The sequence below is a fragment of the Melopsittacus undulatus genome, chromosome 1 (assembly GCF_012275295.1).
Source record: "Melopsittacus undulatus isolate bMelUnd1 chromosome 1, bMelUnd1.mat.Z, whole genome shotgun sequence".
NCBI classification, from domain to species: Eukaryota; Metazoa; Chordata; class Aves; order Psittaciformes; family Psittaculidae; genus Melopsittacus; species Melopsittacus undulatus.
In genome coordinates, this window is record NC_047527.1 from 33,468,185 (window position 1) to 33,495,921 (window position 27,737).

The 27,737-nt window shown below is 35.2% G+C and overlaps 1 protein-coding gene across 1 annotated transcript in view; it reads left to right on the forward strand.

The window, feature by feature from the left end:
* Positions 1–24,834, forward strand: part of TRPA1 (transient receptor potential cation channel subfamily A member 1) — a 33,586-nt gene extending 8,752 nt beyond the window's left edge. Inside the window, exons 7-27 of the mRNA XM_005150799.4 lie at positions 873–1,009; positions 1,617–1,665; positions 4,338–4,437; positions 5,346–5,446; positions 6,740–6,909; positions 6,996–7,160; positions 8,065–8,179; positions 9,428–9,594; positions 10,424–10,517; positions 11,139–11,198; positions 12,537–12,635; positions 13,470–13,540; positions 14,012–14,159; positions 17,770–17,859; positions 18,069–18,238; positions 20,412–20,541; positions 20,665–20,847; positions 21,804–21,872; positions 22,654–22,764; positions 23,289–23,386; positions 24,266–24,834. Coding sequence (XP_005150856.1) covers positions 873–1,009; positions 1,617–1,665; positions 4,338–4,437; positions 5,346–5,446; positions 6,740–6,909; positions 6,996–7,160; positions 8,065–8,179; positions 9,428–9,594; positions 10,424–10,517; positions 11,139–11,198; positions 12,537–12,635; positions 13,470–13,540; positions 14,012–14,159; positions 17,770–17,859; positions 18,069–18,238; positions 20,412–20,541; positions 20,665–20,847; positions 21,804–21,872; positions 22,654–22,764; positions 23,289–23,386; positions 24,266–24,497 — 2,559 coding nt within the window. The 3' untranslated portion in view covers positions 24,498–24,834. The remainder of the gene's footprint in view (positions 1–872; positions 1,010–1,616; positions 1,666–4,337; positions 4,438–5,345; positions 5,447–6,739; positions 6,910–6,995; positions 7,161–8,064; positions 8,180–9,427; positions 9,595–10,423; positions 10,518–11,138; positions 11,199–12,536; positions 12,636–13,469; positions 13,541–14,011; positions 14,160–17,769; positions 17,860–18,068; positions 18,239–20,411; positions 20,542–20,664; positions 20,848–21,803; positions 21,873–22,653; positions 22,765–23,288; positions 23,387–24,265) is intronic.
* The last annotated feature ends 2,903 nt before the right edge of the window (positions 24,835–27,737 follow it).

Below are 27,737 nucleotides of genomic sequence, written 5' to 3' on the forward strand. Positions count from 1 at the left end.
GCTACTGTTATACTGTTGCCCAGGTTTAGGATAAATAAATATTTTGAAAATACCTATCATTAGTCAAATTGTTTTCAGGGCCAAAACAAGCTCAGGGCAGTGAAGATGGCTAAACATTGTTATGCCTTCTTCTATTGGTTTGATTATGTGAACACACAGATTTTGAGAAGATAATTTGTGCTGTTGATTTTGTGATGGGTAAAACTGTTTTGAGAATGCTCATTCTACAGTGCTGGAATTGTGAAAAAGCCAGTTCCAAGGCATTCACTGAAATCTTGCTGTTCTAAAAAGGAGGAAGTCAAAACCCTCAGGCATGTACCAAAGCTAGCTTGTACCATTTAGCTAATTGAAATCAGGTTTGGCAAATCTGATTCTAATAATTTATTTATTGCTTAATTTTATGACTGTCTAGCTTTTAATAGTTTAATGTCATATTAGACCAAGTTATTTTTAACTTGAAAAAAAAATATTTAAGAATGACTTCTAAAAGAGATTCCATTTAAGGTAGGCAAAAACATTTTAAAAGAACACATTTTCTGTATTACATACATTTTTTTGGTTATTAATTTGTACTGATCTACTTGTGCTTTGTTGTAGTTTTCCTTTGTTTCATCTCTCATATTAAAGGTTGTGGTGTGTCTGTTTATTAATTCAACTACAACAGATTGCTAGGGCTGTCATTATCTCATATCTTAAAATCTTTTCAGAGTTCCACTACTTCAGTTACAGACTAAAGTTTCATTACTTGCCTAGAAATTTAGGCATTTGGGAATTATGACTTCTGGGCTAGATCCCTAGAGTGTTTGATAGACTGGAGGTTAGGTGTTTGGGGTTTAAGTATTTAGGTATTGTTTTTATTTTTCCATTTACAGAATGAAAAATGCACAGCACTTCATTTTGCTGCCACTCAAGGAGCAACTGAGATTGTAAAGTTAATGATGTCATCCTATGCTGGTGAGGAATCCATTATTGATGCTGTGGATGGGAATAAGGAAACTCTCCTTCACAGGTAGGAGGCTACCAATCTGCCAGACTTCACTATAAATTGTGACCCATCATATTATTAGTTATTCTCAGCATCTGATTATGTGTTACATAGTATACTTTGGAACATCCTCTCACATGGGGGATAGCTTTAGTACAATATGAAAGAGTCAGTAATTATTACACAAAATGTATAGGAAGTTATTTTTTGAAGACTGGGTCAGTGAAATGGATTGAGGCTGTAGATATGCCTGGAACAATCAGAGTCTGAAGTTTATGGAATTCCATATTGACATTGTGTGGTACAGCAAAAGATCTGACATATGAAATGTCTGAATTTGTTAAAAATCTGGTAAAATACCTGTTGACCCACCAATGAGGTCTTTGTTTCCCACAGTGAGTTTTCATTGTATTAGCTGAACAGAACCTAGTTTAAAAATGAACTGCATGACAAAAACCAAATCAATTTATTAAAATTAATTAGGTAATAAAGGCATCTCACTGCCTTTTAGTTTGAAATGCATTTCTTTGAAAATATTAGAAAATGAAGAAATGAAGAAAAATGCTGCCTTTTGGCTGGAAACTTCATTGTCCCTTCTAATGTTACTGTATTTTTGCATTTTTCCCTACAGGACAGCATTGTTTGATCATTATGAACTGGCAGAGTATTTGATTTCAATGGTAAATATTTAATCGATTAACATGTTTATAGAGATTATTGCTAGCTATTACTACAGGTCTGCACAGAGAAATTCATAAAGGAAAATGTGTTCCCAGGTATAGGCTGTATAGATATATATAATTTTATAATGCGTAATTGACAGTTGCAATACAATGGTAGTTGTGGCTCCTTATTAAGATGCTACAGTTATAGAGGATTAAAAACTTGCATCTTTTATTGCCATTTTACTTATTCAGAAAGGTTTCATAAACATCTTTTATTAAATATGACAATCTTGTTTAGTCACCCTCACTTTTAGAATATGAAATGCGAGATATATGCTAAATATATATTGAATTTCATCTCATTTCCCCAGCAAGAAATCCTTTCTTTAAAGTATGCAAAAAGATTAAAAGATCAGTATGTAGAAAGATTTAAAGGTTGTCCTGGGATCCTATAGCCATCTATTGAAGTTTGTGTATGATCTAGAAATAATTTTTATTCTGTGTAGTTTGGTTATATTTCTCCACTGAATAATTATGACGGAGAAAGAAGAAATGTAACCAGGAATGATACTGGCTATAATCCAAGTGTCCATTTGTAGCAATTATACTAAGACTCATAATCATTATAAACTCCACTCTGCTAAGGGAATTTTCAGAAGTTATTAGACTTTCATTTTATTTATATTTAAGTATTTTTACTTTATTTAATGACAACTATATTAAGACAAATTCTCTTCCACATATTGTTCTGTTTTTCTCAGAAGCTCCATTGTAGGGATTGTATTTAGTCAGAAGTAAATATGCTTATTTTTAATTCAAATGTGAAATGGTGAGGTTTGATGGCTTAAACTTGTCTGACAAAACAACCTCTCTGAAGAAGTTGTTACCTGAGAAATACAGGCACAAGCATAAGGTATCACTATGCTGTGGTGTACACCAGATTGATAAAGAAAAGGTGTAGCAATGCTACTACTGAAGAGGAATAGCAAATTCCAGTTTAGAATGGCTTTCTGGTTTTAATTAAGAACAACATTCATTTATTTTATACATAAAATATCCACTTTTCATGCACATCAGCTTTAAATAATTACTTCCTTTATCTTACCTTTGGTACTTGTGTCTGAAAATAAAAGCCTCTGTAAACAGATACAGTGTTACTTCTAGCTCTTCTAGGTGGAAAAGATTATCTGTGGTAAGCAGAATTGTCCTGGCACACTATGTATGCTATTTACATTTAAATTACAGCAATTTTTTGTAAGTTATAGGTCAGTGTGCTACACAAGAAAAAGCAGGGAATCAAACTTTACACATAGTATTTTGCAAAACCTTATAGCTTTAAAAAAATGCTACTTACAAATTGGTTTGCACATTGAGCATTTTAAGCTCAATGGCTTGGGCAATAATGTCAAAAGTGGCCATTGTCACATTTGACAGGTGCACAGTATCTGGTTTGTGCATGCAAAGGTGATTAAAGACTGTGTTATTAACTGGAAATTGCAGCCCTGTATTCACTGAAATGAATGAGCCCCTTGGCTAAAAAAGGTCCTTGTTTCTTTGATGAATAAGGACATTTGTAAGAGGTTGTCTGACCCTGTAGAAAGGTAACTGGGGAAAGGGTCCTCCAGGTGTTACTCTCAAACATTTCATCAGCATACACTGGAAGCTTCCTGTTCTCTGTGGTAATCACTGTACATTTATTAAATGTTTCTAATTACTACATTGCAGGTTTTACCATTCTACAAAGTAAATATTGCTCTTGATTATGATTAATTCTACAATTATGACTGGACCCAAAGGTGATTCAAGTTAATGGAAAAACTGCCATTGATCTTTTTTTCCTTTTAATGATCTTTGTTTACTATCTGAAATAAAATATTGGGTTTTGTGTACTTTTGTCAATTCATCAAGTTTGACTTACAACTCAATACCTAGAAATATGAATCTAAGTCATCATAAAATAGGCATATCTCATTCATGCATTTACTTGTATTGTCATACTGCCTTGTTGGTGTGATTTTTTAGATAGATATATTTATGTTCATAGTGTCACAGAATCCCAGAATCCCAAGAGTTGGAAGGGACCTCGAAAGATCGTCTAGTCCAACCCCCCTGCAAGAGCAGGGTAACCTAGAGTACATCACACAGGAACTTGTCCAGGCTGATATGATCATAATGATATGACCATAGTGATGATACTGTCCTGACAGCATGGACCTTGTGCAAAACCAAACAAAACAGCAAAACTGAGCTTTTGCTGGAATATCACTTTCCCATCCTTGTGCTTCCTCTAATGAGAGAGGTCACATCAAAAAACTTGAGTTTGGAGAATAAAAATCTGTCTTCTGTTGATACAGCTACTTTGTAGTAAAAATTAATTTGGCTTATACAGTTTATGATGAAGAATAGAAAAGAAAGATAGATCAAGCTATACAGATTAAGATATACTAACCTCTGAATGCATTACTTGTTGAACAGTATTCATAAAGTGTAGAGGTTTAGAAGGGTCTTGTTCTGGTAATTAATAGGTAGACAACATCACTCAAAATGACTGCAATTTTTGTATTTTTCCAGAGCTTCAATCTCAGTATTTTCAAGTTAGAATTATATATTTTGAGTATTTAAATGCATGGAAAGGCATCCTAACAAAAGATTATGAGTTGTGATAAAATTGAAATTCTTTATTTCAGGGGGCTAATATTGATAGTGTTGACATAGAAGGTCGATCCCCACTTCTCTTGGCCACTTCCTGTGCATCATGGAAAATTGTGAATTTACTGCTCTCAAAAGGTAAAAAGGAATATACACATACAATACACTTCCTTTGAGCAGGGTTCACACATGTTAAAACTGTGTCTAACTTTCCTCTCAATTTCAATTCAGTACTTCAGCATACAGTCCAGGAGCAGCTGAGCTAAACAGCTGCACAGTGCTGGTATCCCCAGAGATAAAGGAAGAATCAGTGTGATGATTTCACCCTTTTTAATACAGAGTGAACAGGCTTTAGAAAAATGTATATGCCATATGTCATGCTTCTCCATATGTCAAGGTAGAGATGGCACTGGCACTCCATTTCTGCATTCCTTAGCAGTTCACAAAGTAAGCAGAACTGTGGAATAAATACACCACATATAGTCATGTTTTATAGCAACAATCAATCTTTAAACGTTAAAGTGCATCTTTCAAGCATTACCTGTGGTTTTATATAATCACTGTCACCTTGAAAATGTTTGAGCTGTCTTTCAATGACTATACTTCCGGTGGAAGCTAGTTATTGTTGCTATATTTTTCTCTTGTTAATAGTAATAAAACTGATTTGTTTATAAGCCTTGTAATGAGTTTTGAAGCTGTAACAGAATTGCAACTTTAAAAGATTAGACGACGTGGTCATCTGCATCTTTAATTACTTTGTAGTTTATGAGTGCTCAGTATCTCTGAATATAAGGGCTGCACATAAATTTTAGTTCTACAGTAAAATGCAAAATGTATATACACATGAGATAACTATGAAATCTGAGTGTCAGTGTGCGGTGTGTTTAAATGTAATTATATGTTATAATGCTGGCTTGAATAATTGTTACTTCATAGATTTATAAGCACATTTGTTTAACATTTGTTCCTTTGTCTTAAATGTCATCAGTTAGTGTCAGGAGCCAGCACTTTTGAGGTTGCTGGTATTTATTTCCATATTTATCTAGGAGCAAATGTATCATTAAAAGATCATCTTGGTCGGAATTTCTTGCATTTGACGGTATTGCAGCCTGGAGGATTACAGCATCTAAATGAGAAATTTCTGCAGGTACAGTAAGCATCATTTTATCTCTTTCTGCTACATTTACTAGAATATGTAAAGACAAAAAGCAACTACAGTTTCTTTTGGAGTGCTTGTAAAAGTTTGTGGTGTTTTTTAGCTTGCCCAGTGTCACAGAAAATAGTTTGCAGAGGTACGTATCTCTCATGAAAACATTTCAAAGCCAATAATACAGTTTTCTTATTGCCAGGCAAAGGAATAACAATCCCATAAATTATTTTGCTGTTGGGGATTGAATAGCTCAAGAGGTAGGCAATAAAATACAGAACTTCTCATTTCTATTTTCCCAGCTTGAATGTAGTAAAGCTAGGGGATGTACTCATTAGTATTCAGTCAGGCTCTAGGACTGAAATAGTTTACAGCATGTTCTGCAGGAGCTTTCCGTAGACTGGACTGTAATGAAATCTTGGATTTAGTTTTAGAAAGGTTTTCAGACATGGATTTGTATTTGGCTATCCTGAGGTGAAGCACTTGCATTGCTAGAGCTGAAGCTCGCTTGAAAGAATAAATTTGCTAGCCTCCAGAGCTCCAGAAACAACCTTTTAAATGTGGAACAAGTATAACTTATTGTACAACATCTGCTGAAATCTGTAAACAACTTTGATTAGTAATGCAGAATGGATATAACTTCCGTTTTCAGCAGATGTAGAAAATTAGTTTTAAACCAGAGTGACAATTCTCAGTTGTCTGCATTGACTTTCCAATTATTGATCATACTAAAAATTCAGACAAATGAGTGGAGCAAACTTGGGGCGGAGATTGTTAGTTGCTTTAAGAAGGACTATACATAGGATAGTGTTATACAAGGTATGGAGCAAAACCAGGGAAATAAAGATGAGAAGAGAAATGTGGGAAATAAAATTACACTGTAAACCAGTGAACTGATGGTTTTTGACAGCCAGAAGTTTTGCTACTGAACACACACTACAGACTACCCTTGCATTCTGTACAAGCCTCTTGCTGACAGCATTGAGTATTATGGTGAATGGTAGTAAAGAAGAATCTCCTGCACTACACTTGTGCTGTGGATGGGTTGCAATGAGGGTTGCAAAGTGGCAAGCTCCTGTGCTCTTCAAATAGATGTTTGAAAAAATGGTGACCCACAAATCAGCAGACATTAAATGCTCATTGTTGCTAAATCTACTTTTCCTAAAGTTTATTTCTTTTTATTTAGATACCAATTTTAAGTATTGCTGCTATTGTTACAAGCTATTAGAAGCTGTGCAGCATAAATTATATAAATATAATTCTGTGCTTTGGGGTTTTTTTGGGGGTTAACAGATGGAACACATTAAAAATCTTGTAGTGGATGAAGATAATGAAGGATGCACTCCATTGCATTATGCATGCAGACAAGGTGTGACCCTCTCTGTAAATAATTTACTCAGCCTCAACGTTTCCATCTACTCTAAGAGCAGAGACAAGAAGTCACCATTACACTTTGCTGCCAGGTTAGTACTGCAGTCTAGGCAATGGAATAAATGCCATTTTTTCCTCTATATTTTTTTACGTTCATTTCTATGTTTATCTTTCAAAGCTATGGGCGCATAAATACATGTCAGCGACTTATAAGAGATATGAAAGACACAAGACTTCTGAATGAAGGTGATAAGAAAGGGATGACTCCTCTTCATTTGGCAGCCCAGAATGGTCATGAGAAGGTAGTTCAGTTTCTTCTGAAAAGAGGAGCCCTTTTTCTCTGGTAAGTATATTAATTTCTATTCATTAAGGCAAAAAAGAATCATCATCCTATATTTTACATCCATTTGCTGGGAAGTTATATAAATATAAATGCAATATATAGATATATTTAATATATTAGTATACAGAAATATAAATATAGAATATAAGAGCATATTTATAAAATATTTTATAAAACTAAGCTTATTGTGCCTTGCTTCAGCCTGACACACAGATTCATGGCTAGCTCTAAAGCAAGGCTTCTAGTGCTAGGGAAACTGAAGTTTCTCTAAATCAAACTGAGAGGAGTATTGAACCTTTTGATGGAAAAAAAAATACAAGTTTGGAAATATTATCACGTCAGCTTCACTTACAGGCCTGAATAGGAGTTCTTAGGGTTAGTGTATCACAAGTAACTTGCCTTGCACTCCAAGTCTTGATTTCAGATCACTGGTCCTCAGATCATTGGCAGCTCCACAAAAGCTTCCAGGGTCATACCTGTAAAGCCAGGAGCTGAAGGTATCAAAAATTTAGAGTCCTGTTTCAAAGTCTAGAGCTTCAGCTTCTAAGTCCTGTGCTTCCAGGTCCACTGCAGCTCCAACTTGGAGCTAGGGGCCTAAGCATTCTGAGAAAATACCTAACAGGCCTGTCATATATGCATTGCGTGAATTGTTTGTGATTGCAGAGGTCTCACTAAATGGACTACTGTCAAACCCTTTATTTGCCCAGTGTTCTTAGCTGGACTAGTACACCTTAGAAGGGTAGAGATGATTGTATATATATATATATATATATGAGTATATATGTATGTACTTATGTGCGTATGTATATGTATTTAGGCTTCATTTAGGAGGCATTTGCATTTACTTAAAATTGATAAAAAGCTTTCCATTTATAATTTCTTATTTTATACTGCCACATATAAGTGATTATAAAGGCTGGACGGCCCTGCACCATGCTGCCTTTGGAGGATACACTCGCACAATGCAGATCATTTTGGATACTAATGTGAAGTGTACTGACAGAGTGGATGAGGAAGGGGTATGTTTTTACATGGCATTATTTGTTTCTTGTCTGGTATTACTTCTAGAGCAAATGTCAATGGTATGCTGTTTGTAGATTTCCATTGTGCATTGCATGTGTAATATTTCATTTTCTCTGGCATATTTAAAGTCTGTTTCACCATTCTTAAAGCTTATTGCTTAGATTAATACATAATTGCTGAAATTGTTATTCAATTGTTAGAAATGGGAGTCAAAAGACAAAACAGATAGCCTAATGGAAACATAAAATACTGAGAATGTTAGACACATCCCTCTTGCCTGCTTTACAATACAAGAGTATTTTAACAATCTAGTACAAATGTTGGTAACATAAATTTGAAGAGCTTATACAGATTTAGAAAAAAAAGTCCAGTATCAGCTATAGATTGTTTGAACAGATTGCTTGAAATCCATCTGTTCTGCACAGCAATGCCCAACAGATACAGCTCTTGGAAGCCTGGCCAAATGCAGTGTCTTTGGGTCAACAGAATCCATTTCCTGGATTGGAGACCTCTTCTATTGACCTGCCTGACAGTTCCATGTCAGAAAACATAGGGGGATCATTTTAAGTAGCTGTCCAGTTTCCAACATAGAAAGTGTTACTAATTTCTCTGAGAATTGGTGTTGGAAACATTTAGATTTATTAGATTAGGAACAAATCTTGCTGGGATGATAATGAGAAGCCAATGCTTAGTTCTTAATTTCCTTCAGAAAAATCTGGGAATGCTTTCAAAAGTCAGCTTCAGTGGGACTTGGTTCCTAAAACACTCATTACCTTACTTTTATATAAATACCAAAGGAAAAAAAAAAGTGTTCCCTTTATAAAACTGTGCTTGCAGATTTGATTGTATAAGTACATCTGGATATAGTTGGATGCTTCTCTTCCTGATTTTCAAATTGTTGGTGTTCTCTGTCTGTAGATGACATAATTTTTACCTATCTATGACTTGCAGTTTGCTAGTTATAGAACTAAAAGATATTAATAAAATGGCTTTTCTCACCCACAGCTATTTCTTCTTCAGATTTAGCACTGCTGTATATGTAGATGTAGCATAAAGAAGTTGTCTATAATCTCAGTCAGAATTTCTGTAACAATGTTCTACTTTTTAATGTTGCTAGTAAAGGTATTCAGAACTTGCAAAAGAGAACAGTATTTGGCTTTTCAGTGTGGGAAAAAACTGAAATACATATTTCATTTTTTTAAATGATTCTTACTGATGCACTGCTTTACTGCTTTCCTGTGCAGAACACAGCTTTGCACCTGGCTGCAAGAGAAGGACACGCAAAAGCAGTAAGGTTACTTCTTGACTATGGTGCAAAAATTCTGTTCAACAAAGCACTAGCTTCTTTTTTCCATGAAGCAATACACAATAGGAGAAAAGATGTAGTGTCTGCTGTAATTTTGCACAAAAGGTAAGATACCCAGAAAATGTTTTTTTGAATTTCTGTTGTTTTATTTTGTTTTTAACTGAGATTAATTTCTGAAGACCTGTAGTTTAATAAGTACATATTTTAAAACTCCAGAGACTATATAGTGTTCTAGTGAGAGCAAATAAAAAATGGCATAATTGTAATGGACTTCAGATATGTGGCATGTTGTTTTTCATGTTAGACTGAGTATTCATAATCTGTTAAAAAAACCCCAAACAAAACAAACCAATATGTAGAAGCTATAAATAAATAAATAATCTTTCCTGTGTCTTCCCTCTTACGTACATAAATTTGGCTGTTCACAAAATGATTCAATGCATAAAATTTTAATCAAAATGGGAGTACATGTGATACCAAACTTGTTGGCTTAAATGTTGCAAATACTTTTAAAAATAGCCCCCCTTCAAGAATAGAAGTGTTACACCATTGCCTAATGATCGCATCTCTTGGTAACAGTTGCAGGAACACTGCCAGTATTTTACTTTATTTGTTATTACTCACCTAATTTAATAATCCAAGATTCCAGCTTTAGTTCAAGTTTCATATTTTTAGAAGGTCTTAGCATAGTTGAAACCTCTCTGTTTAACTAATAACGGAATTAAGCATTAATCATTCTTAGAGAAGCATCCAGAATTTTACACAATTGCTCCTCAAACAGCTGATTTTCCATTTAATGGTACTCAAACTTGTTGCATATTGTAATTTGCAAGATAATATCATAAATAAAAGTCAAATACTCTAAAAGTAAATTAATAGAAAGAGAAGCAACTTTTTCCAATTCATTTTCCATTATCTTAACTAATTTTTGCAGATGGGAAGAAGCTGTTGTGACATTCTCTCACTATTCTAGTGCCAATAAGTGTCCTTTGCTAGAAATGGTTGAGTATCTTCCTGATTCATTTAAAGTAAGTTTTCTGCACATATTAAAGAATATTTTACTACACAAAACCCCCTTAGTTACATTGCATCACTTACCATTGTTTTTTTAATGTCCTCACTCATATGTATTATTGTAAAATAGAAACACTATAAATTCACAAGTTGATTTAACTGTATTTTAATGGCAAGTTCAGTTTGTTCAGTTTAATTTCTTTAATATTAGGAAAGTTCTCAGTTTTTTGAGGTCAGTGGAGTTATAAGAATGTGAAAGTAGTATAGAACTAGTGAAAGTCAGAAGATAACTGGGTTCAAAATGATTTGAGATATTTTTACTTTCTGAGCTAACTGTTAAATGATGCTACAGAAATGCTCTTTATTAAAATAGCAAGTGACTTGGTATGTATATATTAATAAACACTTCACATTTGACACTTATAAAGTAGCATGTAGTCTTGTAAACTTCATAGTTTCACTATTTAACTCCTACATGGATGTTTACACCTTAAAAACATACACCATAAAATCTGACTGAATCATCACTTCTGTATATTTGATTGCTGTATTTGAAGGTAATTTTCTTCAGGTAGAAACATATTCTTTCTTATGAACATTATCACCTTAATTCACTTTTCTGTTCATCTGCAAAGCTGGTTTTGGACAACTGCATAATTGAGTCTTCAGAGGAAAAGACAAGTCGAGACTTCTATGTAAGTGGATGAAAAAAATTTATGAAGACTTCACATTTTATGGTCTTAGGTTGGAATATGCCACAATATGCCTGGCTGCATGTTAGCAGTGGTATATTATCTGGATAATAATAAAGTTAGAAAACCATCAGCTTGGCTTTTAGCTGCTGATACTGGATAGATTAAAAGTCCTTTTAAATATTATCTATTGTTGCAGCTATAGTTCTGTACTTGGTAAATTGAAATCAGTCAATATTTTAACTTGATTTATGAATAATTCAGTAGTTATTCACCAATAACTGTATTTGCATCTGTGTTTTTAATATATATTTAGCAAAAAACTCCGCAGTATTAGGATAACTTTTAAAAATAACTTCATCAGGTATTATTAGCAATCTTCAACCTTGAGTCTCTTTTTGATTCTCAGCAGGCCACTGATTTAATTCTCTCTATTGCCTGTGTGACACTGAAATTGACACATTTTTTACTTGAAAGTTTGGGAAGCACTCAGTATGTATAGTTTAGTACTTAAGTTCATATGAAGAGGCACACTTGTAAATTAATATTAGATCTTAAAAGAAAACACATGTGACTGATCTAAATTTGTCTTCTGGCCTGTAAATGGCTTTGAAGCTCAATTTCTGTAATCTTCATGCTTATGTATTTTAACAAGTACAACATTAAGCTTGAGCAATCTGTAGTCTTTATCTTGCTGTGTTAATTCTTGCAGTCAAGCTGAGTATCAGAGGTTGTGGATATTTCCAAATAACAGTGATTGATAGAAGACATAAGATCTATTTATGCATATCAAAAGCATGTCTATTATAAGTAGTACAATTGTCATCAATAATTCAGTCGTTTCTTTTTTTTGTAAATTCTTGACTAAAATGTTTAGTAGATTGCTTTCACTCTATAGCTATGTTACCTTTGAAACCATATTGTCAGCCTTATCAATTATTACATTGATTTGTGTCTGCATTAGTAACAGAAAACATGCAAATTTTCTACTACTCTACATATTCTTTATATTGTGTTATCAAAGTCATATAACTTTTAAATACAAGCTTTTCTTTGAAGTCAACAGTAAAACAAATTGCAGTTATGAGAATGACCTTTTTAAACTAATAAGGAGAACTTTTTATTTTACGATTCAAAATGGGTGTTTAATCATGTTACAGTCACAGATGTGTATCTTGATGGCACGTAACTAATGAGCAATAAGTATACATCAATGTTCTAATTACTTTGACTCAGTATAGCTGCTTTGTTTCTAAAGGATAACCTTTCTAAAATTAAACACATTAGCTCAGTCTTAGATGATCAGTTTCATTTAAATGCTGGTGTGTGTTTATTATTCAGATTGAATATAACTTCCGATATCTTCAGTGTCCCTTGACACTTAACAAGAAACTAAAGGATGATGAAGACATTTTCTATGAACCACTTACCACTTTAAACGTAAGTTCTGTATTTTACTCTGACATAATTCCATGTTTTCGTGCTCTAGATAAAATAAAGATGTTTGAATTTTTCATAATATTTCTTCTCTAAAGCTTGTAACTGTATGTTTAAAGTATATTGGAATGAAATATAGGCAAAAGTTCTTATAGTCTAAGTTAAAAATAACATTTCTTTTAGGTTTAGATAAAAATTCTTAGTTTATTTAAACAACTGTGAATGTTTCAAGAGAACATGCTGTACATGCAGGTAATAATACATCAAAGAAAACCATACTCCAGTCATTGTAGTGAACATCTACTAGAATGTAAGGTATTGAAAAACCTGACAAAACTTGTTTTTTCACATGCTAATTGCAAAATACTTTCTGTGCTTAAAACAAACATAGCTAGTCTGTCCTCTCATTCTTTGTCAGAAAATGTTTACAGAACAGAATTTCTAGCTTAATTTGATTACTTTTTGGGCTTCCTGTTAGCAATTAGACTTGGTATACTGTCTAATAATAAATAGATATTTTCTAAATAAATGTAACTAGAAAAGTTTGGTAATCTCAGAGTTATAGTTCGCAATAGTCTGTACAACTTTTTGAAGCTCTAAATAGACTAACAGAGCAGCAGGAAAGAAGCTGGATGCCTCAGCAGACAGAGAAGGCAAAATAGTAATAGCTTGGGGCCAGAGTGCATAAACAAACAAATTTTGCAATATCTCTCAGACATTTTAATTTTCGTTAGGCTAATATTCAAGGGAAGAAGGTGACTTACCCAGCTTTGTAAGGACTTTTACTTAGCTGGCTATGTGAGATAAGCTTGATTCTTCTGCTTGCTTGTTTTGTAGGCCATGGTACGTCACAATCGCATGGAGCTGCTCAGTCATCCCGTGTGTAAAGAATATTTGCTTATGAAATGGTAGGTATATTTTAATGTACATAAATATCATGTTGCATGTCAGAATGAAGGTTATTGTGCCTGGAAGTTGTTTACTAAGATGTACATATCTATAGCATTAAATGAAATTAATATCTTTTCCGTATAAACTCTCATGAGCATAATTAGGATATGCTGATGACTATAATATAAAATGTAGCTTAACATTTAGTAATGATTCTTTCATATTTACAGCAAAGATAACCACTGTTGGTGTTTCCACTTTATTACAAAAATATATAGGAGGATTGATGACTTAAAAAGGAAGAAACAGTATTTCAGGAAGGCAGATACACTTCTGTCCATGTAAAGCTCAATAAACGCATTCATCACAAAACGACATTTTGAGAAATGTTTGTTTCTTCGTCTTGAAAACACTGTTGGCTGTTACATTTGAATGCATGCTCTTCTAAGCTTATAAAGTGTTGTAACTTTAACATTCTCACTTTCAAGGATGGCCTATGGGTTTCGAGCACATCTAATGAATTTGGGCATATATTCTCTCGGTCTCATCCCACTGACTCTTCTGGTCACTCACATACAGCCAGGAAGACCTTTGAATGGAACAGATATCTATGAAGCAAGGCCATTAGAATATGAGGTACTGAGTTTTCTTGCTAGCTACAATATGGTTAGAATTTTTGTTGCAAAAAGTTATGATTATTTAAATAATTTCTAGAATTACGATTTAGCAACTCTGAGGAATAGAACTGAAATATATCTTTTTAAGTGGCAACTTCTGTAGATAATTTTCAGCTCTTATTTCTTATTTTTAGTCTTTTCTGAAAATTTTTCATCTGGTACATAGTTACTTCAATGTCTTCCCTAATGTGAGTCTTTCTGTAATGTGGAAGAAAAAGGATTAACATGTCCTTAATTTTGAAAAGACAGAATCCAGTGGATTCTTTAGTTTCCTATGTCCATTTAACTTTCAACTGAAATAACTGGATATTGCACACTTAAAAATTGACTTAGAAAGAGCAGGCATTAATAAAATGCTTTTGAGTATTCAAATATATATTTTCTTTGCCCATATTATGTATTACTTTCCCTTGCAGGCCCAGTATTTTTCTTTACTAAACTCATAAAGTATGAGGCTAAGACAGAACAATTTCTGCCAGTCAGTATATAGGTACCTCATGTACAACAGTAATGACCAGTGTGACAGCAGAAATCAGTCATACATGGATGGAAAACTGTCTGAAAGGCTTTTAAGTATAATAATTGTTTTCTATAATCCCTGTTCATAAATGTAAAAGAATAAAAATAGAAAAAATTGTGTTGTGCCAGAATGTCAATGATATACCCCCATTTTGGGATTACAGTATCTCAAAGTGAAAAACTTGCTTAGATAGCAAAGTCACACTGTGGTAAGTGTGGCTCTACTCTAGTAATTTATGAATATTGATCTTGTTTGTGATATGCATAGGACAGAAATGATGATTTAGTTGGGGTCTTAAGGAAAGTTCTGCTGTTTATTGAACCTGTGGGTAAACTCATACGTTATATTACACTCCTGCATTCATGTGAAGCACAGGAGAGTCAGAGCTCTGTTTCCATGGCATGAAGTATGTATTCTGAGAAGAGACATCTGTGTCATTAGCCCTAAAACAGTAACATACTGGTCTTAATGAAGACAAGGTCTTGTGTAGCAAACATTTCAAATGATTAATTTCAAAATCATTACTTTTATTATTAAATGCAGTTCTTTTGGGGGTTAAAAGACATAGACCTGAAATAATAACTCAAAAAGGATATGCTGGTAGAAATATGAAATAAAATAAGCTCAAGGGTTATAGAAGATTCACATATATTTCACATATGAAAAGAATCACACACCCATCCCAGTACATGTGGGATTCTCAAAGATTCTGTAAGCCAGAACTAGTAGAACTGGAAGAATTCGCCTCCACTAACTCATCTTCCTGGTGGATGATGGGAGAATTACAGCAGCTGCCTACAGAAAACAGAGGGATAACTTGGACAGACCCAGGTCCTCAAATCATCCAAGAATGAATGGAAGAAGACTAGTTAGAATCAGAATAGTTAGGGTTGGAAAGGACCTTAAGATCATCTAGTTGCAACCCCCCTGCCATGGACAGGGACACATCACACTAATCTATGTCACCCTAGGGTCTGTCCAACCTGGCCTTGAACATCACCAGGGATGGAGCAGTCACAGCTTCCCTGGGCAACCCATTCCAGTGCCTCATCACCCTTACAGGAAGGCATTTCTTCCTTATATCCAGTCTAAACTTCCTCTGTTTAAGTTTGAACCATTACTCCTCGTCCTGTCACTACAGTCCCTACTGAAGAGTCCCTCCCCAGCATCCCTGTAGGAACCATTCAGATACCGGAAGGCTGCTATGAGGTCTCCACGCAGCCTTCTCTTCTCCAGGCTGAGCAGCCCCAACTTTCTCAGCTTGTCTTCATACAGGAGGTGCTCCAGTCCCCTGATCATCCTCGTGGCCCTCCTCTGGACTTGTTCCAACAACTCCATGTCCTTTTGATGTTGAGGGCACCAGAACTGCACACAATACTCCAAGTGAGGTCTCACAAGAGCAGAGTAGAGGAGCAGGATCACCTCCTTTGACCTCCTGGTCACACTTCTTTTGATGCAGCCCAGAATACAGTTGGCTTTCTGGGCTGGAAGTGCACACTGAAGTCAGCTCATGTTCATTTTCTCATCAACCAACACCCCCAAGTCTTTCTCTGCAGGACTGCACTGAATTTTCTTTTTGCCGAACCTGTAGCTGTGCCTGGGATTGCTCCCACCCAGGTGTAGGACCTTGCACTTGGCATGGTTAAACTTCATAACACTCACATCAGCCCACCTCACAAGCGTGTTAAGGTCTCTCTGGATGGCATTCCTTCCCTCCAGTGTATCAACAGAACCACACAGCTTGGTGGCATCAGCACACTTGCTGAGGGCACACTCAATCCCATTGTCCATGTCACCAACAAAGATGGTGAAAAAGTCCAGTCCCAACACTGATCCCTGAGGGACACCACTCATTACTGGTCTCCAGCTGGATATTGTTCCACTGATCATAACTGTGTGGGACCATTCAGCCAGTTCTTTATCCACCAAGTGGTCCACCTATCAAATTGATGTCTCTCCAATTTAGAGACAAGGATGTTGTGTGGGACAGTGTCAAATGCTTTGCACAAGTCCAGGTAGATGACGTCAACTGCTCTACCCCTGTCCATCGTTTCTGTAGCCCCATCATAGAAGGACACTGAATTGGTCAGGCAGGATTTGCCCTTAGTGAAGCCATGCTGGCTGTCAGCAAGCACCTTGTTGTTTTTCATATGCCATAGCATGCCTTCCAGGAGAATCTTCTCCAAGATTCTGCTTGGCACAGAGGTGAGACTGACTGGTCTGTAATTCCCTGGATCATCCATTTTCCCCTTCTTGAAAATGGGGGTTAAATTTCCCTTTTTCCAGTCATGGGGAGCTTCACCTGACTGCCATGATTTTTCAGTTATGATGGCCAGTGGCTTTGCAACTTCATTCGCCAGCTCCTTCAGGACCCGTGGATAGATTTCATCAGGTCCCATGGACTTTGGACATTCAAGTTCTTAATATGGTCTCGAACCAGATCCTCTCGTACAGTGGGCCTAAGGTCTTCGTTTTCACAGTCCCTTCCAAGACTTCCAAGTCTGCCTTCCAAGACTTGGGTGATGTGGTCAGAGCCTTTGCCAGTGAAGACGGAGGCAAAGAAGTCATTCAGAACCTCAGCCTTCTCCATATCCAGGATAGGCAGTTCTGATAGCTTCCAGAAGGTACCTACGTTGTCCCTAGTCTGTCTAGTTGGAAGTGGATGTCCTGTCTTTCAATGAGTAATGATTCCAGCTTGGAGAGAAGTGGTGAACTGAACAGGATCTGTGAAGGTGCTGGCTGAACAACTAGAACAGTGTATATGAAGTGTCATGCACTGGAGGAGACAATGTCCTAATGACCTAGCGGTTGGAATGGAGTATGCAGAAACTATCATGGAAATGCTCAAACTTTCATACTTGGTTTGAATTATTTAAATACAATATCCATGACATGTATTTCACAATGAATATAAATAAACCAGACTTTAGATAGTAATAAGTTCATATTATGTAACTTAAGAAATTTAATGTTTATGTAGTAGGTAGAGCTGGAAAAAAGCATTAATTTAATAGTTTCTAATTTATTTGTTCTCTGATTTTTGTTTCAGAACTCATACTTCACAAGGGTGTGTATGTGTTTAGTTTTAATTATGAGTTTACTGGGAATCTGCAAAGAAATATTTCAGCTGATTCAGCAGGTAAATACATAGAGAAATAGCATTAATCAGACAGTGTGTTTGCATAGCAGTTTGTGTGATATTGAAATCTTTTTTTCCCTTTTAAAAAGGGAAATACCAATTTATAAAAGATTAAATAGGAGAAGAGGATTTGAGTAGTGTAGTGAGTTCAGTTGTTTAATGGTGCATGACTTATAAATATGTATCTGTCTGTCTCTCTTAAATCCTAGAAATTGAAATATTTGTTGGATTACTCTAATCTACTGGACTGGACAATTTATACGACAAGCATAATTTTTGTGTCTTCTTTATTTATTAATACACCAGCTCATTTGCAGTGGGAATGTGGAGCAATTGCTGTATATTTGTCTTGGATGAACTTCTTGCTTTACCTTCAACGGTAAAAGTTACTAACATTTTACAATAAAATACTTTAAATATTTTCAGCTATTTTGCATATCCTAAACCATGAATGACTGAGTGTGATAGCTGTATATTTTATGAGGTTTTTTCAACTTATACTAGTTTCCAGGTTAGGAATTTTTTAATTACCATAGGAAATTTTTTAATCTACAACACTGTAAAGTAGTTTTCAGTTCTTTATGTAGAGAGAATAACACCATGTCTTTTGGCAACTGAGGAAACAAGAATTATTTTAATGTTAAGCAAAGCCACCACATATGTCTTTTTTAAAGTATGTTTCATTATTTTGTAAGGACTTTCACTTAAAAAAAAAAATTACAAGAATTTGAAAATACTGCACACGAAACCTAAATTGTAAGGAGAAACTGCTCTGATTTTTGAATTACAAGAGGCCAAAGGAAGTCTCTTTTTATAATACCTGGGAAAAGGTAAATTCCTTTATCATTTAATGAATTAAATGGCACACCCTAATTTTCTACACCATATTGTCCATTAAAAGAGTTACAAAGGAGGAAATTATTTCTTTAGTTGACACAAGGTCTATTTATTGCTAATGATCTTAATGCTGTCATTGGTGCAATAGTGTCCAAGAGTTACAGACCGCAAGAGAGCTGGGTGGAGAGAAAAGTTGTATGTGGTGCTTAAGACTAATAAATTAAATGTCTTTGTTCCTGAGCATAACTGCCTTGCACAAAGATGAGGTTTGACTGATCAGCAAAAAGGCGCTGATTTGGAGCTGTTCAGAAAACAAGGATGACAGTATGTGACAACGCTGCATATATGCTCTTCTGATTCTTAGTGTATATATGTACTAATCACCCCCATGAGGTCTGGCAGACAAACATGTCATTTCCTGATTAATTTCAGGATCATTTTACTATAGTTGGAATGTTTAAGGACAAGTTTTGTAAACAGAGTTAATGTCAGAGTGAGAATCTTTATGATACTGCCTTGGCTGGCAAACGTTGTCCTACACATGCCTGACCTTAGATGACTAATGAATGGGCATGTCCTCCCTGCTGTGTGCTGTACGCAAAATGGGGGTTGAACCTAAATAGTAAAAAATAAATTCATGATTGACCAACATCCTTTCTTCTGCTATATGAAATGCTTCCCTGGCCTGCATATTCTTCATTTGTATAGCAGGAGTACACATCATTTTTCTAACTCAGTCAGGCCATCTCTTCTCAAAGCAACCTGTAGCTCCATTGACTTCAATGGCTTTTGCCTAATAAGTACCTGATAAATAGGTTTGCTTTACTTCTAAATTGATCTTTTCAGCCTTGCACATAATATTTCAGGGAGAAAATCCTGTGGGGGGTTTATCTCAGTGGCTACTGTTGTAGGAAAAACCAGTCATCTGGTCCCTGAATCTAGCAGAGGACATAAATTCCCAAGTTCAGGTTTGGGGGGAAAAGTAGCTTAATCTGCTTTATGACAATTCATGTTCTGAGATACAGTTTTTTGTATAAGCCAAGAGTAGGAGAGTTTGCCAGATGACAGACTGTTGTTGGAAACACCGATGTCTTAAAATTATACTGCTCGCCCTCTCTTGCCAAGAAATGTGTTTCTTTTTGTTTGCTTGTTTTCTATACTTTGTAGTGCCATAAAAAGAAAAATCTTTTTATATCAGGCATGTGGCTGGTAGATATGTCATGATGCCAGTTGTCCTTTGTTCTGATTGCTAATTTGCTTCAAAAAGCAGCAAAAAAATTGGGTAATTTTCTAATGTTAGTATTCCAAGTGTAACAGTTGTAGAATATTGTACTGTCTGTGGCTATGGAGAGAGTACATGTTGCCCACAAAAAATAGTACCTTGAAGAATTACTGCTCTGGTGCATTAAAATATAAGATTATGTGTTTTAGGCTTGCTATAAATAAGACAACTTGCAATGTTTTGGGTGTGAAAGTACAAGACATTTGTACCATCTGAAAATGTCTCAGAGAGGCAAAATGTCTCTTTTCACACATGAAAAATTACATTTCTTATGCCTTAAATAACTGTAAGCGATTCTACTTTCAGTATTTAATACTTTAGTGGTGGACTAAACTATCTGGAATGCCAGATTAATGGTTGGACTCAATGATATTAAAGGTCTTTTCCAACCTAAACAGTTCTAAGATTCTGTATCTTTTCTGTTATCATTTAGATTTGAAAACTATGGCATCTATGTTGTGATGTTTTGGGAAATTTTGAGGACGTTGATACGGATTGCTGTCGTTTTCTTTTTCCTGATATTGGCCTTTGGACTAAGTTTCTTTGTCCTTTTGGGTTCACAGGTTAGTTAAATAGCATAATTAATTTTTTCTTATTCTAAATAATTTTTACTAAAGAATCTCAAGAGGTTATTTACAGACTCCATCAGTCTATGTTTTTTCTTGATTTTGTATTTCTTTTTGCAGCAAACATATAGCACACCTCTGCTTTCTGTAATGAAGACATTTGCAATGATGCTGGGAGACATTAATTACCATGATGCATTCCTTGATCCATTACTAAGCAGTGAATTGCCATATCCTTTCCTGAGTTACACAGTTCTCATTATATTTACCTTGCTTATTCCAATCCTTCTTATGAACTTGCTAGTAAGTAAACTATTTATTAATATATAGAAGTGGTTAAGCACAGGTTTATACACAGTTTTAGCATATAGAATTATTTTAGTGCTGATTCATGACATTCATTTACTATGTAACAAATTGATATTTTGAGTATCATATTAAAAAGTTGCCTTTCCCTGGACTCCTTTTCCCTCCAGTTTACTGTTCTATTTTCCCACAGTTAACGGTTGCAGGGTTATGTTGCATATCTTTAGGTAGTAACTCTGATGGAATTTGAATTGGAGCGGCAATGTATTATTATGAGGTCTTGATAAAGAAAATTAGGGAAGAATGATTTTTGTTCACTGTCTTGCTGAATTATGACCTACAGCTAACAATAAATTTTTTATTAAGAACCCAAACTACAGATCTTTATTAAACACAAAGCAATAGTCAACAGTAGTACTAAAGCTAACTAATAAGCTTGACCTGGACAAAAAGGATCAGAAAACCTGGTAGTGGAGATGAAGGAGGAAAATATGTAATACATTTTCAGCCATGTTCCATTAAACATCAATTTTATTTTATTTTTTTTTTAGGAAATCAAGTTTTTATATGAGCTGAGCAATAAAAATCAAACAATTCCATTTTTTAATTAAGTTGTTCATTGCTGCCACGATTCTATCCAATAAAGAGGTCAACAAATTTTTTACATAATAGCAATAGTGAAGAATCAAAAAAAGAGATCTTATTCTAGACAAATGTTTGAAGTAGCTCTTTAGTGCCTTACTGCAAGATGAATAGTTGGCATTAAAAAGCTTTCTACCTTTCTTGATATGGATTTCCTAAATATGCACATAAGGGGTGTGTTTCCAAATTCAAGTGAAACAAAATAAATATAACTTTAGAGTCATTTTGAATTTAAATATGAATAAGAAATACAATTGAAATCACAGACTACAATAAAAATACATAATTATATCTTTCTTGGCATTTTTTAGATTGGTTTGGCTGTTGGGGACATAGCTGAAGTACAGAAATATGCTGCACTCAAAAGGATTGCAATGCAGGTAAGTAGCATACTACAGAAGCACTAACTATGAGAAATCCATATTATTGTTAGAACACCACTTATTTAATTAATTTATTTATATTCCCTTGCCATCAAAGTGCTCAGGAAGGATGTTGTCTTGCAATTTCAGAGAGGACTATGAAATCATTACTATTGATGTTCTGTTATGTTTGACAGAATTATGATTGTCTGCAACACGCTTATACTATGCAGCCTGTTCTTCTAGATGCATATGATCCATATTTCTGTACCAGTTTGGTAGCATCTCTGAACAAGCAGTCATGTGTAACATACTTATTTCTACCCAGGAGAAGACTTTTCTCACAGACATTCCACTGGCATCTTAATCTAGTAAAAGGATATAGTACAATTAAAGAGAGAAAGATTACTCTCCCATTATGATTTGGTCTTAAAACCTGTGGCTATAATAGGCATTTTGTCTTGACTGTTTCTGCCTTCTAATTCTATACTGTGATCTATAGTGTACTAAGGAGCTATTTAAGCCATTGCACAGAAGTTAGCTCAGTTTTGAAACCAGTTTAGTTATAAGTGTGCACATCTATGTATAATAATTAATTCTGTTAAGATAATCAATACTGCTATGACTAGATGATTTTAGTGTCTGAGCTGGACTGTTGCAATATTATACAACAGCATAGATACTCTGAGACTTGACATCTAATAATAGTGATTTTACTATAATGACATGATGGGTATTTTCACATGATAATATGTCTTTATCTTAAGAAAACATATTTTAAATGCAAAAACACATTTAGGTTAATCTTCACACCAACTTAGAGAAGAAGCTACCATTTTGGTTCTTAAGTCGAGTGGACCAGGAATCAATCACTGTATATCCAAACAGACCAAGATACTGTGGATTTATGGTAAGATGGTGAATTTTAGAGTAAAGAATTCTTAAGAAAATGTGATAAAATTGATTTAACTTTGTACACAAATTGCTGGGAACGTCTCCTTAATAAGTCTCAATTATTAACTGACATCAGTGGAATCATGATAAGGTCTTAACTGTTGTCAGTGAAAATGATAAATCAGTTTCAGTGCATCCTAACTTATTCAGATATAATCAGTGTTTGAATTCTCTGTGATCTGTGACTTTATTAAGCAAGACAAGCTACTGAAGTTATTCAGACAGAAAACAGAGTTACTTCCTTTTGGCATTTCTTCTTTTATTTGTTTACTTTTGATTTCAGCTGTTGTTGGTAGACGAATTTTCTGATTAAAAGAATTGTGTAAAACAGATGTTTAATATACGAAAAATAACTTCATAACTGAAACTCTTTTCAACTTTAACACTGTGTGGAGACTGTTACCATTCACTTATTTGGGATTTTTAATTTATTGTCAGACTATATTATCTGATTTCAGTTTGGTTCCATGTTTTGTTTAGAGTGTGTTCCAGTATTGCTTTGGGTGTGAGGACTCTACTACAGATGCACAGAGCACTGATACAACATTAGAATTGGAAGTTCTGAAGCAGAAATACAGGTATTCATTGTGTTATTTTACTGCTGTAAAAATAAACAAGATTGCAAATATAGTGCTATTTTTAAAAGTGTTCTAAAGGTCCATACTATACCTAAAAAGTAAAATTCAGGGTATCTGGTGTCCTTAAGTAAGCTTTCTCACTATGGTAACTTAGTATTTTGTATTCTGCAATATATTTACCTTCAAAATACTTGTGTGGTAGAGAAATATTTTTATCCCATGGCAGAGAAAGATGACAGGCTTGTTTGTTCATTAAAGTAAACTGAAGTAATGTGGAAAATGCATTTTCATTTCAGAATTAAAAGTTTGTGTATGGAGGTTTTCAAGGGTTATTTTAAACTCACAATTGATGTAATTCCAATTGGTTTGCAAACACACACAATCTTTCCACTGGTCCTGTGGTCAATCTGCCTCAGACTGTTTCCCCAAAAATGGGTTGGTATCCTGGCTCATCCTTGAACAGATCATGTTTCGAAAAGCTGGGGAAGGAATTCTCTGTACTTGCTTTTCTTATTCATCTTACCAATATATCCTTTAAGAATCACTTCAGAAAAGCTGAGGAAATCTATTCTTTCTCACTCTGTCTCATTCTCCCCTGTTCTTTTTCTCTCTCTTTTCATTCCCCACCCTTCACTCCCTTTTTTTCTTTTAATCTATTAAATCTTTTTCTTGCTGCATAGATTCTGATTAAGTATTTTTTTGGATAAAGTACTCAACAAGAATTGAAGGGGAGTGAAAATACACTCTACAGATGTAGGCAAACCATGGAATCTAGCAAGTCTTTTGCATCAGTAATTTTCATGATTTAAATGTCTTTTGGAACCAAACAACAAACCCTGTTGTAAGCTGTATGCATTTTTTTATTTTATTTTTTTTTAGGCTCAAAGATATATCAACACTGTTGGAAAAGCAACATGACCTCATTAAGTTAATTATCCAAAAAATGGAGATAGTGTCGGAGGCTGAGGATGAAGACAGCAATGATTTGTTTCAGCACAAGTTTAGGAAAAGGCAGTTAGAACACAAGAATAGTAAATGGGATACAGTGTTAAAAGCTGTTAAAACAAATGTGCCCAACCCAAGCACAGAAAAGAACAATAGCTTCTTCTAGACATGGTTGTGATATCATGTTGTGTTATCATTCTGGTTTACTTTAGGGTCACTTTTTTTCTCTTATTGTCTGTGCATAATGTTAATGTGATACATCATGTATTCAAATATAAAAAAAGGCCAGATCAAAAAAAAAAGGATGCAGGTGCTCAAAACAGTATTTAAGGAGACTTAAGATGTCTGCATCCAAAACTGTGATCCTAAAAGTGGCTGGCTAATCAGGAAAGTGCCTAACTCACCAGATGCCAACCTTGCTGTCCTGACAGTTCCCAAGGCTTCTGCCTAGATCTGTTTCTGGATTTGGTCTTAATACTCCTAGGTCTGTACTTAATTACAGTATTTTCTGTTACAAATATTTTTAGAATTTCTGAATTTTTAGAAATTTAAACTCTAATAATTTACTATTCAGATGTTTTGGGAAAGCCAATGGGCTTTATGTAGCTTAAAGAAAAAAGTAAGTAACAAGTAAGAAACTAACCTGACAGATTGCCTTGGAAGTTTTGCTGAGTAAGGACTGCAGGATCAGGCCTGAAAGGTAAGAAATAAAAAGATCATGAAATTGTAATGGAAGCGAAGGACAGTCTTCTGTAGATAACTATACACGGTTCTCAGAGGGATCATTTATACTAGCATGCATACAGCAGCGCTAAGATGATGTGTTAAATATTAGTAATTTATAACTTGCTGCCCTTATACTGCTAATGTAATTTTGGCATTCCTGATAACCTAAAACTGACCTTGCTACTTTAATCTGCACTTTGGTTTTATTATTTATTTACTGGATATTCAGTGCATTATGTAACATACAGTAATATGTCAAATAAACATGAATTAAGCTGTGTTTAAATACCTGAGTATAATTGTTTCAAACCCAGTGCTAATAAACTAGTTATGACTATATGTGGTTGTAACAATCTGTGGTCTGCTTTTGAATTCAGACATTGTTTAATTCTTCATGTAAAGAACAGTTATGATTCCTATTTATTTAAAAGGTAGCCACGAGAAGGTAATTCACATTGAACAGAACTTGTGCAATATTCAGAAAACACAGGAAGATGCACTATGTATTAGTGAGACTTGTGCCTTAAAACTGCCATGGATGGCAATGCTGTTCAGTAAGAAAAATGCTTTCTAACGCAAGTGTTTTATCCCAGTTTTGAGGCTAAATTCTTGTCTTGTAAGATAGAGAAAGGAGGAGTTTATTGCTGGTTTTGCCTATTCAATTATAGTTACTAAGGTGAGCAGTTGCTTAATATCAAGTGGTGGAGCATTTGGAGTTTGTTTCTCTTCACTAGCCAGATTCATTGATACCTTTGAATCCTGTGGCATAAATCCACACCACTTGTAACTGAGATGATTGCTGTCAAAACTTCAGTCCTGTTTTGAGTTTGCCTCTCAGAATCTTCACAGGCATTTTGCATTGAAGTGTGACTGTAATAGGTGAGTTAAGTAAGTTTGAGGCAGAAAATGAGTAGTTGGCTACTCCATTCAAATGGCATACTGGGGGCAGGCACATAATGCACCGCTGCATGTCTGTGCCCACAGATAGGCTCCTGGTTGCCCTAGAGGCCCCATCCTGAAGTCTGTGCTGTTGAGGTCTGGTGTGTACCACCACTTTCACATACCCAGTTGGAAAGAAGTGCTTTGCACAGACAGTGGAGCATAATGGTGTCTCCAGTTTTCTCTTGACAATGAGGGGATAGGGAATGTGTGCTGCAAAGCATGCTGTATCTGCCCCACAAGCTGCAGGAGAAGAAGCCTAGTGTGACACAGTGAGTCAGGGAGTGAACCAGTAAGGAGGGTCAGGATCAAGAAAGTAAAATTGAACGTAACTGTAGTCATTGAAATTGCAATGTAGCCTCTAATCTCACATCTGTTCCTGTGAATAAACTGGATGGACTTCTGAGCTACTGTGCATCTGCAGCTCCCTCTGTCAATGGAAACAAGAATGTTCATGGTCTCAGGATAGGGCCGAGCTTGAAAAAGGTAGACTTTCTTTTTTTCTTTTAATGGCAGGAAAGTAATTTTAGATTCCTGACAATCTGTACCATTAACACTAGATGGCAGTGAGCGATAACATTTTTAGTAAGTAAATTGAGCCTAAATGCATAGTTTTAATTGACAAGGAACAGCAGTACAGTTACAACAGAAGCAAAGTAGTCAGCATTCAAGTTTTAAAGATTGAGCCTTTCAAACCCCATTAAACAGCACTCTGAACCATTTATACACAGCAACTCTTCAGCTTTTCTGAACATTTAACTCACAATTTGAGAAACATTTTCCTTCCTCCCCTCCCTCCCCTGCCCCCCTCATGCTTTGTTTCTTTCATACATTTAGCAGCTGTGATTATGGTGGAAAATACAGATGACCATATCCACCCTTCCCACATACACATCTGAGGCTGACTGTAATGCTGTTGCATAGCTTGCCTGCATGGTTTTGGTTTATTTTCTTTTCTGTGACTTAGCTGTAGCAGGTTCACAGCCTATCAAAATTCTTAGCAACTGCTCTTCCACAGATTAGTGTGACTGGACAGCTTGGACATCCAGTGTGGTTCTAAATCCAGTGTAGGATCAGGTTTAAGAAGGCAATGCACATCATCACATACAGAAGTGAATTTGGCAGTACCAGCACTTCTGCCAGACTCCACAGTGTGTTATAACACCATTTGAAAGGTAAATGCACTTAGAGATTTAATGAAAAATTGCCAAATATACATTGTTTACAGGGTAGTCCACACACAAGTAAGTAATTTAATAGAAGTCTTTCTGGGCAACCTGATCTAGTTAATGCTGTCCCTGTTAATTGCAGAGGGGTTAGACTAGAAGACCTTTAGAAATCCTTTCCAGCCCAAACTATTCTATGTTTCTATGATTCTATGCTAGAACCTACCAGTGCATTGGTTTAGGTAGTTGCTCCTAGGTTTGGTATTCATTATCAGGCTACTACCATGAGGATAGACTGGCAGAGAGCTGGTCATTTCCATTGTGGTGGCAGCAGGGCTATACAAATTGAGGGTAGAAGAAAACTTTATGGTGGTTGGGAGATAAAGAGCACCTGTTCATTCAGCCACCCTTGGGTGCCTACAGAGCAGAACTCTCAGGGTGCTGTGCAGAAAGAAAATTAGCCCATTTCTGGAAGAAAGCACAGAAGTTTAAGAAAGGTGTTTCCTGCAGTTTAAGGTACAAATTAACTTAGAACCCAGCCTTTCAGCTTCACACGGGGGCAGTTCTCAGCAAAT